The sequence below is a fragment of the Phocoena sinus genome, chromosome 10, assembly GCF_008692025.1.
Source record: "Phocoena sinus isolate mPhoSin1 chromosome 10, mPhoSin1.pri, whole genome shotgun sequence".
NCBI classification, from domain to species: Eukaryota; Metazoa; Chordata; class Mammalia; order Artiodactyla; family Phocoenidae; genus Phocoena; species Phocoena sinus.
Genome location: NC_045772.1, coordinates 65509037 through 65520090, shown reverse-complemented (window position 1 = coordinate 65520090; position 11054 = coordinate 65509037). Strand labels below are relative to the sequence as shown.

Genomic DNA, 11054 nt, shown 5'->3' with positions numbered 1-11054 from the left:
ATTCAGGACTCTTTAGGGGAGCCTTAGCGAGCCGGGTCTGCAGGCATCCATGTTCCCCACGCCCTTCCGGGCCCTCTGTCTATGGACTCAGCCCAGAGCTGCCGCCTCTTCACTACCCAGAGGTGGGGCAGGCGGGGGCAGCCAGGGTGTGTTCAGAATGGATTCTTCCTGCAAGGCAGCGGCCACAGAAGGCCAAGGAGCTGGAGGGGGGCTGCCCCACGGCCCAACCTGTCCCTTCTCTTCCACAATGAATCAGGCACAGGCTGTGCTGTGTAGCTGTAGGCCCGCTGCCCACCCCTCAACCCCCGGAGGCCCTTTCACATGAACCTTTAAAGCAAATAAAACATTTATTGTTCAGATTTTTTTTCCATTTTTTTTTTTTTTTACAAAAACATGCATACATACACAGGGCATGGTGGTCCTCAGGAAGACACACTCGTGCACACACATAAACCCTCCTCTTACTCGCTGTCTCTCTCTCACACACACACACACACACACACACACACACACACTTTCCTTCTTGGCCCCAGGCCTGGACCCCAGAAGCCTCGAAGTCTTTGCCAGGGCAGCCTCCCCTCCCCCATGTCTTCCATTCACTCTCCCACCCCCTTTCCCCTCAGCCAAGCTAGTCCTATGTAGGGCAGGAGTCAGCTGGGGTGGCGGAGACCCCAGAAAGAGAAGGCTCACGGAGGCGGGTGGTGACTACTGAGGGGTCCCTGGGGGTCATGCTGTGCTTCTGAGGGGAGATGAGGGGTTTGGCACCATTGGATCAGGAAGCAAAGAACTCCAGGAGCACCTGTCTGCTGCACCAGAGCCCTGAGATGGCTGACGCAGGTGGCCTCTGGCAGGGGCAGGGACCAGATGGGAGGCCTGCCGATGACTGCTCTCAGAGGGAGGTCTGTCTCACTGCCCAGTGGTGGGGAGGAAGCTTCCAGAGTCATCTGAGGAAGCAGGAGAGGAGGGACTCCCCCTGCACGCAGGGACATGGGACCCCTTTGCCCCTGCTACCCATCCTCCCTCCCCCAGAGCCTAGGAAGGGCCACTCTGGCAGAGGCCGAGTTCACATTTCTGTGTGGAGCCTGGGGCTGTGTGCAAAGTCGGGGGTCTACAGAACCAGGAATAGTGGTTGTGAGCGGGCCCGGCTGTGCCAGTCCTCCTCTGTGCAGGCCTGAGGGTCGGGGGCCTAGCTAGGGGCCCAGACCCCAGAGGGGTAGACTGTGCTTCGGGGAGAGCCCTACTGGGTCCCGGCTGGCTACGCAGCCGGCCTCCTGTCAGGGTCTTCTTTGGTCCCTATGCTAGACCCAGGGGCCTTCCCAGGCTCCTTGGGGTGACTGTCGAGAGGCTGTTCTCTGGCCCCGACTACCTGCCCGAAGGATCTCTGAAGACCCCGGGAACGGGTACTGTTGCCAGAGGTTGGAAGAGAACTGGGTCCGAAGGGCAGGGCGGGGCGGGGCGCGGCAGGGGCAGATCCGTCCTGGAGCCTAAAGATTCATGGGTTCTTCCTCCTCCACCAGCTGCTCTGAGGTCCTGGGGGAGGGAAAGGGGGGGGGGTTGCTGCTGAAGAGCCAGGGGAAAGGCCTGAGCCCAGCTTCCCAGGAAGCCCGAGAAGGCCGTCGTGGCTGGGCTGAAGCCTGGGCTCCGCAGGTTGGGAGGGTCCGAGGGGGTGGAGGGGCTGTGAGCCAGGGGTCTGGCATTACCGCTCTTCAGTCAGGATGCCCACGGAGAGGGATGCCAGTGCAGTTACTGCCTCCACTTCTTCTGCATCGGCCCCTGGCACCCTGGGCACCCAGGAGTCTGGACAGGAGGCCAGGCGCTGCATGCAGCCCCAGTATTCACCTGGGTAAGAAGCCGAGTCAGAAAGGGCTGGGGGCACAAGGCCCTCCACCTGCCCACCACGCATCCCAGACTGATCCTGAGGCTGCACATCTGAGGCCCAGGAGTAGCGGACGCGTCCTCGGTGTGGGGTCAGCTCTCACCTGCCTCCACCCTCGGGGCAACACGCTCCCTGACTCGGCCCCCCAAGCCCCGACAGGGTGAGCAGTGCGGATTCAGTGTGGCAGTGAGGGGCCCTCGCAGAGGTCCAAGCCAGTGCCACACGGCTTTGGCTGGAAGGCCACCGCTAACCCATTCCCATGGGTGTGGGGTTCCTAAGTGCCCCATTGGGGCCTCCCTTCCCCTAGATGGGGTCTGTGTCATGGTGACCTCACGGAGCCCTGAGCCCTGGCCTGCTGGAGCCCAGGGTCCCCCTCACACGCAGCCCCTGGCAACGCTCAGCGCAGCACAGGCATGGGAGGCCAGAGGACACAGTGCCGGGAGAGGTGGCCAACACTGCGGCCACTCTGTCTGGCTGTTGGCAAGCCACTTACCACCCTGGACTCCCACCGCCCCATCTAGACCACGGACACGACCGTCCCGCCTGCCGTGGCGAGAAATAATGTCCACGGAACACGCCCGGCCCAGAGCCCGGCCCAGTGGGAGGGCTCCGTACCGAGTACCCGCGGCAGCTTCGCTGTCATGTACAACAGCCCTACTGAGCCCGGGTGTGGGATTTCCCCGGATGTGGGAAACCTATTTTGTTCATTTTTGTATCTCTGGCATAGATCACGGGTCTGTACATAAAGAGCTCCACAGATGCTGAGCTGAAGCTGAAAATTTAAAGTGCTTTCCAAATGTGGGGTTAATCTAAGACTCAGCCCCCAAAGCACCCCGGAGCTCCTAAGACCCTGCGGCCAGGTTTGAGGGTTAGGGTGGGAACCAGCACTTCCACAAACAAGGCCTGAGTGTTGCTGTGGGCGGGGCCCTGGCCTAGGGCAGCAGCTGGGGATGGGAGGCCAGTCCTGCCTGGTCCCCACTGGGTCCATCTGGAGGGCTCCGAGGGTATCCACTCATGGTGGTGGTGTGGGGGGGCTGCTTCCCATTATCGTGGGGTACTTGATAGGAAGCCTACTCCAGAGCAGCAGTACCCCTGGTCACTGGGGGCAGCAGAGCCCCAAGTTTCTCCCAAGTCTGGGGTCAGCAGTGTCCTCCGTCCACACTCACTGTGCACCCGGATCACAGCTTCCAGAGAGCGGATGGCATTGAGGTTGGGTTTCTGTTTCCAGCCTTCTTCTGAGAGGGGATCCACCTACAGAAGAAAGGAGTACACATCAGTCACCCATCTCTCAGGGACCCCCAGGCCCAGCTCTCTCCCACCCCCGGGCCCCCACTTTCCGAGCGCAAACAGGCATGTGCTCCCGGCTCTCCCTAGGGCAGGGGACGCCGGCCCTGCGCCTGACCTGGGGAAGAGGCATCCACGCCGCTCCCCTCATCCCAGGCCCGGCCACCCCCACCCCGCCCATCTGCATGCCCTCAGGGAGGCGCCCTGTCTACCTGCTCCCTGGGGCACTCCTGGGAGAGCCGGACGCCCTGCCCCACCGGCGCACGGATCAGGGGCAGGCACCTCACCTTGTTGCCTAGAAGAGCAGCCACACAGGCCTCAGAGGCGTCACAGATGGCTGTGAGATCGTGGCCACCCTCCAAGGCCAGCACCACCGCGCCTCCCGCCAGGCTCATCAGCTGCTGCGTCATGTACCCAAAACCTAGACGGTCGCGCGAGGGTGAGGGGGCGGCGTGGAGGAGGGGGGGCCCTCTCGACCTCTGGTAATTCCCTGCTTGACTCCTCCCTTAGAAAGAGCGACTCACGCATAAATCTCTACTTTCCCAAGTGCTTTCACATGGAATCCCCTGTAAATCCTATTAGTGCCTCACTGAAGGCTCAGAGAGGTTAAGGGCAGCTAGTAGGTGGCAGGGCTAGGACCAGAACCCAGGGCATGGACTCCAGCCCATGTCTCTTTCGCCAAGACACACCATATTCCTCTCTGTCCTCCAGGCCCCATGGCCCAGTGGGCTGAGTGGGCTCCCTCTGTTCTGAGAACACTGCTCCTCCCCACTGCCCCCCCAGCCTGGGAAGGACACAGCTGGGGTGGGAGGAGTCCTGTGACTGAGCTTCCAGGTCTATGGGACTTCAGCCCCCTGGGTGTGACTTAGGCCTCCCACGGTGAACTGACCTGGTCTGTGCTGGGACCCTGGGCCAGCCACTGCCACCCACCCCAGCCTTGGGCTGTGCCGCCACTCCCGGCCTAGCCTTCACTCCCTATACCTGCCCCCTGGCTTGGGCCCTCCTTACATTTGGCGGAAACATGGTAGCCACCCAGTGGGGGTGGGTGACCCTCGGCAGCATCAAACCCAGCTGACACCAGGACCAGGTCCGGAGAGAACTCCCGGGCGATGGGCATCACGACTACCCTGTGTGGGCAGAAGGGGGGCTCGCCACGCTGTGCAGGGCTGCCAGGGGCAGAGCCCTCTCCCACCAACTCTACTGGGGGCACCCTGCTCTTAGGACTCCAAGACACCCACTCTCCCAGCAGGATGGGCAGATGCCTCTGACTTCCTTGACCTCGGCCGGCCACCCATGTCCCTGGTACAGCCTACGGACTCAGCCACCCAGGGCACTTCACTGGCGAGAGGCGGGAAGGCACCCGAGGGAATGAAAGAGGAGTGGGCGTGTGGGTGTGTCGGCGGGCAGGGCCTCGGGAAGGGGCAGGTCACTAAGCCTCAGGGAAACACTGGAAACACTCAGCGCTAAGCTGCCGCCCACGTAGGACTGAGTTGGCCACACCTCACCACTCGACCTGAGAGCTGACCAGGGCGACGGACTCCCTCTGAGGTCCCGGGCCACCAGATCCATTCTCGTCCTCTGCCCCCGCTGGCCCCTCACAGCTGCCTCCCTCCATCCCTCACCCAACTCGGGGGTCTATTTTGGTGTCCTTCGAGGCCCCGGGCTCTGGGCACACAGATGCCAGGAACTCCCCAGCCCAGGGCTCCTACAGAATTAGCTCTCATCGAGAACACTCTAGAAAAGTATATGGCGACCTACTTCCAGGGTTCTCTTTTTCCAAATGGAGTATAGGAACCGTCAGAGTGAAAGATATAAGCGATCCTGAGCAAAGCCCCTCTTCTAGAACGGCCTTTCTTAAGCAACTCCCCCAGTACGGACGTCACCTGCTTGCTCTCCCTCTTTCTCCACAATTGAAGTTTCTCGGTTCCCGTGCAGAGCTGCTCACTCCACCCTGCCCATCTCCCCGCACTCAGGTCAACACTGGCTCTTGGTAACGTGTGACATTATAAACTTTATAATATAAAGCACCCTTTGACCTTTCACTCTGTGTTTCCTGTCTTCCCACAGGGACTGGAGGCCCCTAGAGGCCAGTGTAACAGTGCCTTTCCCTTTGTTTGTCTCAGTCCATAGGCCCACTCCGGGGCTGGCTTGTAACGTCTAGTAATTGGATGAGGACAGGCTGGCCACCTGATCGCCTCCAACCTGGTGCTGTTGGAAAAGGGGAGGAGAGGGTGGCCCTGCTGGGCCAGGCCTCCTCTGGGTCCCCAGAGCACTTACCTGAAGGCGGCCAGGTACTCAGGATCCCCCACTGGGGGGTCCAGACCTCCAGCCCAGGCCACATTGACATTGAAGCCCTCACCGCTGCCAGCTCCCACCTGGAAAACAGGAGGCAAGAGAGACGTGAGGAGAGCAGAGTCCCAAGAGAGGGATCCCAGGATGTCAGTGCTGCAAGACCAGCTCATCCAGCCTCTTCACTTCCAGATGGAGAAACTGAGGCTCAGAGCGGCTCAACGGTCTGCCCAGATCACACAGCTAGTTGTGACAGGGGCAGAGTAAGGGCCACAACGGAGAGTCAGTGGGGCTGGAAGGTGTGGTTACCTCATCCACAGCCCCACTGCCTGGGAAGAAGTTGCCATCGTCGTGGCGATGAAGGGAGATGTAGAGCACGCTGGGGTCCTGGTAGAAGGTCTGCTGTGTGCCGTTGCCATGGTGAACGTCCTGTGCAGGGAGATGGGCAGTGGATTAGGGCAGGTCTGAAAGCAGAGACATGGAGACTGGGGCAGGTTGGAAAGGTTTCAAGGTCGGTGACCATTCTGAGGGTCAGGAGTCTAGACTGGGGGTGAGAACACGGGGGCTCCTAGAGCTAAACTGTTGCGTGACCCACGGGCACTCTCTGAGCCTCAGTCTCCCCCTGTATGTATAGATGTGTACACAGCACGCTAGGTGGGGGTAGCAATAACACGAAACCCTGAAGGAGAGGAAAGAGTACGTGTCAGGGAAGGATTAGTGCCAGGAGAGGGAAGAGTCCAGGGTCACACATGTCAGGAACTCTCGCTATTGTGTCTTGCCCAAGGTCATGGAGTGATGCAAGTGATGGAAACCATGCTCCGCAGCAGAGGGGCCGGACCACGAGGCCCAGCGCCGCCCCTCCAGGGAGAGCCGTGGTAACTCACAGGACCACGCGTGGGCGCAAGTGTGGAAAGTTCCTCCACTCTCCTCCATTCTGTGTAGGAATGTCCCATAAGCAGATGTCAACGCAAAGTAGTTAGTTAGATGTCAATGCAAAGCACAGCACGAGGCCGTGCTCCAGAGCTAACAGGCCTTGGTTCAAATCACAGTCTCAGGACTGATGAGGTGTAGAGCTGTGTACAAGTTACCTAACCTCTCTGTGCTCACTTTCCTCATCTGTAAACCAGGTCAGAGTCAGGGTTAAATATATGAGGCGTGAAACCACCAGTGTCTGGATGCGATTAGTGGTATGTTGACGTTACGTGTTATTACTGGTACTGTGACTACCTGCAGGAGAAAGGCAGAAATGATCAGATCTGCAGAAAGAAGCCAACAGAGGCCAGAAGACAGCATTCAAATGGCCCCTACCCGTGGGAGCTGAGGCCTTTCCATATACCATCTCCTCTGGGCCTCCCAACAGCCCCGTGATGGGGGCATTATCCTCACCGCATTTCCCCCGTTTTACACAGTGGGGGAACCGAGGCTCGGGGAGGCTAATGTGGAACTAGGCGGGACGTGAAGCCGTGTCTCCTAACTAACGCCAGGCTCAGGGCTCTTTCCACAGGCCTCTTGGACCTGACGGGGCCAGGACCCGGGACCCACCCAGTCCACGATGAGGATCTTGCTGGCCTTGCCCTGTTGTTGCAGCTGCCGGCAGGCGATGGCCACTGAGTTGAAGAAGCAGAAGCCCCTGGAAGGAAAAGAGAGGTCGTGTCAGCCCATTCCCTCCCCGTGCCGCACCCCCTCCCCACCTGCCTCTGGCCCGGCCCAGCACCAGAAGGCTCAGAGGAAGGAGGGGGAACATCCCAACAGGAGGGCCTTGAGGGCCTGCCCCCTACCTCAGCCCACCCAGGCCTCCCCCAGGCCTTACATGGCTGTGGAATGGTCTGCATGGTGTCCTGGGGGCCGAACCACAGCAAAACCGTTCTGGAAACAGAAAGTACGCTCGTCAACCGAACAGCCAGACCTCTGACCCGCACCTCCATGAACCTGCCCCCGCCCAGCCCATCCCCAGGCTCCTCCCCCCGAGAAGGGACCACAGGGCAAGAGCTGCCAGTGTGATTGACCATGACCAGGATGGGTGTCAAGGGCCCTGTGCTGACCCCCCGGCCGTGAACACAGAACCTCCCACCCCGGTGGCTCCTGGCTGTTACCACTTTGGAATCACAACAGCTGTTACTTGTTGGGCCCAATCTATGTGCCTGGCAGTGTGCTGGGTAAATGCTGGACTTCATCCTCACGGCTCTCTGAGATAAACGTTATGTCATCTTCATAAGATAAACATTGTTATTATATCTGGTTTACAGACAGCAGAAACCTGGAGCTTCCGTGGGTTTAACAACATGTGCAAAGTTGCCTGGTTGCAGGTGGTGGAGCCAGGACTTGGGCTGTGAGCTCCTAAACAGCAGGAGGGGGGGGTGGGGGGGGGGCTCGGCACAAGCCCCTGTAAGGTGCCCAGCCCGGAGCAAATGAGCGCCAACCCGGTCTGTAAAACCTCAGCATCACCAACGGGCGCTCTGCCAATGCACGGGGCTCCCGAGAGGCCCTGCAACTTGCCCACGGTCCACAGCGGGTCTGTGTTAACCGATCCTGGATGATCGTGACCCTGTCTCTCTTAGAGACCACAGGGCCAGGGGCACAGTGGCTTGCTTCCCCACCAGGTAACAGGAGCCTAGGGTTCAGATCTCATCTTGGTCCCCAGAGCTCTCAATTTCCCTTTCGAAACCCTGTGGTGATATCCAAGAGGAATGTGATGCTGGGTGTCGGGTCTGGCCTTCCCCGCTACCCCATCCTCTGCCTCCTTCCTCCGTGGCTTGCCCACCCTCCACTCGAACCTCCTACCTTTAGCTCTCGGGAAGCCACTTTGAAGGCGAGGTCAGTGACGCTGCCGGCAGCCCAGCGGGCCGCATTGGAGGAGTGCAGCTCGTTCCAGATGGTGTCGGTATCCACCTGCGGGGGCCAGAGTCAGGGCCCGCATCATCCAAGGCCTCCCACGGCAGCCAGGGCCCGGGGGGCGGTGCCCACCCCACGGCCAGGACCCCAGGGGCAGGGAGCTGGGCAGATGGCGCTGCCGCCCCACTGCCCCGCCGCCCAGAAAAGCAAGGCCTCCCGTGTCCCCCAGTCCCGGCACGACTTCTCCTTCCCAGCTTCAGTCCATATCACCAGCCCGCAACTGGCCAGCACTCTGCCGGCAGCATCGCGCCTGCCCCCCGGTCAGAGGAGGGGGCATGGCGTTACCTGGGCGGGACTTGGGGTTTGGGCCTGGAGGGGGTTTTAAGCCCCAGCTGACTCTGCTCAGGCCCTCGGGACCGTCGGAGCTCGAGGGGCCGTCTGCACCACTGTCTTCCACTCGGGGCCCCTAGCCCAGGCTGGGAGGCCCCCCAAACCCAGTCCCTGGGCCTCAAGGCTAGGGAGGGGCCGGGGGGCGTGATGGGGAGATGGGGAGGGCGAGGCGGACCGAGAGAGGCGAGGAAGGCAGAGAGAGTCGCAAGAGGCTGGAGAAAGAGAGAGAGACAGAGACAGAGAGGGAGCGGAGGGAGGAGAAAACAGAAGCAACAACAGTTGGAAAAATCAGAAAGTGGCAAGAAATGGGAAGTTGTGAACAGGGCGCTGACCGGCTCCCACGCAGCCCCCCAGCGACAGCTCCCATTTCCCTCCAGGACCGGGCCTCCGTCCCCTGCCTCCACACGCCCGGTTTGGTTTGCGCAGGGACCTTTTGAGGGGAGGAGAGCACTGCCACCAGGCAGAAGTCCCCCGGCGGGGTGAGAGGGAGCAGGGAAAGCTAGGGCGTGGGAGGGACAGGCCTGGGTCGCCAAGGACACCAGAGGCATCCCTGCAGCCCCAGGCCGGGCAGCCCACTCCAGGGACGCAAAGCAGCCTGGAGGCCAGCGTGCTCACGACGGGAGACGAGCCCCGGGCCCGGGCCCGGCCCTGCTCCTTGGGCCTCCTCAACATCCACCAAATGCCTTGCAAGTGTGAGGGATGGGACTCCACCCTCAGGAGGACATGCCCGCCACAGGGAGCTTCCAGCCGGCACAGGGGCGCTACGGGAGAGCCCCTGGCCCACGGGGCCCGGCAGAACCACAAGAACAAGCAGGCAGGGGCTGGGCCTGGGAGAACGCAAGGGAGGAGGTCTGAGAGCCCGTGGCCACGCGCGCTCAAGACCTCGGCACACTTACCCCAACGCCACCGCAGGGCAGCATCACGAACATCCGCTGTGCCAGGAGCCCTGTGGGGAGAGGTCCAGGTGTGTGAGCCCAATCTGCTCTGCCTCCGGCTGGGAGCGGGGAAGCTCTGAGAAGAGGGCCAGGTGGGGTGGGCAGGGAGGGGTGCAGGTGGGCAGCAGAGGGACTAAGGGCGGCATGGGGGTGTCCCGGACGCTGGAGGGACAGGCTGGGTGGAGCTAGGACTAGAGCACAGGGGATGCTCAGGCTGGGTGAGCCAGGGGAGGTCTGGGGGCCCCACGCGCCATCGGTCCCCTACCTGCCAGCTTCCCATTGTCCAGTTTGAGGCGGCTGAGCGGGTTGGTGCCATAGAGGAGCACATGCCGCTCCGAGTGCACTGACTGCAGCTCCTCCAGGGAGGCCTTCCGGCCCCGGAGAGACTGAGGAAGGACCCACAGAGCTCCTGAGCCCCTGCTCGGCCCCTTCCCCGCCACTCCCACCACCCCGCCGCCCCTCATCTCACTCTGGCTCCAGGGCCTCCCAGCCCCTTCCCCTTCTGTGACCCTCAGCTCCTCCGACCCCACAGCCCCTACGCTGCCTCCTTACCTCACACTGGCTCCGGAGCCCCCGCTCCAGCAGCCGGGACCAGATGCTCTGGATGCGGCCTGCGTGCTCCGGGTGCCGGCTGTTGTCTCCGCAGGAACACTGGTGCTTCAGCATTACTGAGTCATAGACCAGCCCTGTGGGGAGCAGGGGTCAGGGCCAGGGCCCCGGGGAGTCCCCACCCCCAGCCCCACCATGGAGCCAGGCCGGGCACGCCCTCCACACCCCCGCACAGCCCCACATGCCCCCTCCTGCCCCTCGGAGCCCGTACGCACACCCCCAGCTGCTTACCCAGGCGGCCTTGGGTACCTCACCCACACACCACGCAGCCCCGGCCAGCACAACCGCCACCCAGCCGCTGCCTTCCCGACTCACTGGCCCCCCTCACGTGGCCCAGGGACAATGACCATGACCTCAAGAGCTCAGAGCCTAACACAGGGAGGCCTGATGCCAGGGGCTCGCACTGGATGTCAGGACCCAAATAGGCGCCCCCAAACTGGGAGCTGGGAAGTCCACAGTGGGCCACGTGACAGGACAGATGCAGTTTTGGGGAAGTGACCGTTTCAGCCTGACCAGCAGGACGCCCAGGGGAGGGCCCTGCACGCTGCCGGTGGGAGGGTCACTTTCAGAACATCTCAGGACATTAGGACCTTCAGAATGCTCACAGCATTTGACCCGGGGATGCCACTCCTCGACAGTGACCCTCGGGAAACAATCCCAGGGATAAGGGGAGATTTATAGAAATTTACAAGGGAAGTCAAATGAGCAAAAATGAGTAACCACGTAACTGCTCAACCCATAGGAAATCTTGAAACAAAAATACTGTGATGACATACTACAAGATCTCATTTTTAAAGTTTAATTATATCACAAGGTGTTCATAACGTGCAAACTGAATG

The 11054-nt window shown here is 61.3% G+C and overlaps 1 protein-coding gene across 8 annotated transcripts in view; it reads right to left on the bottom strand.

Annotated features, from left to right (window-relative positions):
• Positions 1-328: 328 nt before the first annotated feature.
• The window catches only part of HDAC7 (histone deacetylase 7), a 35420-nt gene continuing 24694 nt past the window's right edge, over positions 329-11054 (bottom strand). For 7 of the 8 annotated variants that reach the window (XM_032644117.1, XM_032644118.1, XM_032644120.1 and 4 more), the window contains 13 exons: positions 10159-10292; positions 9872-9992; positions 9568-9617; positions 8231-8338; positions 7260-7315; positions 6992-7079; positions 5759-5878; positions 5438-5535; positions 4169-4287; positions 3448-3581; positions 3043-3127; positions 1701-1839; positions 329-1530 (listed from right to left, as the gene is read on the bottom strand). In XM_032644117.1, coding sequence (XP_032500008.1) covers positions 1485-1530; positions 1701-1839; positions 3043-3127; positions 3448-3581; positions 4169-4287; positions 5438-5535; positions 5759-5878; positions 6992-7079; positions 7260-7315; positions 8231-8338; positions 9568-9617; positions 9872-9992; positions 10159-10292 — 1298 coding nt within the window. In that variant the 3' untranslated portion in view covers positions 329-1484. The remainder of the gene's footprint in view (positions 1531-1700; positions 1840-3042; positions 3128-3447; positions 3582-4168; positions 4288-5437; positions 5536-5758; positions 5879-6991; positions 7080-7259; positions 7316-8230; positions 8339-9567; positions 9618-9871; positions 9993-10158; positions 10293-11054) is intronic. The other variant, XM_032644119.1, reaches the window with a different exon arrangement.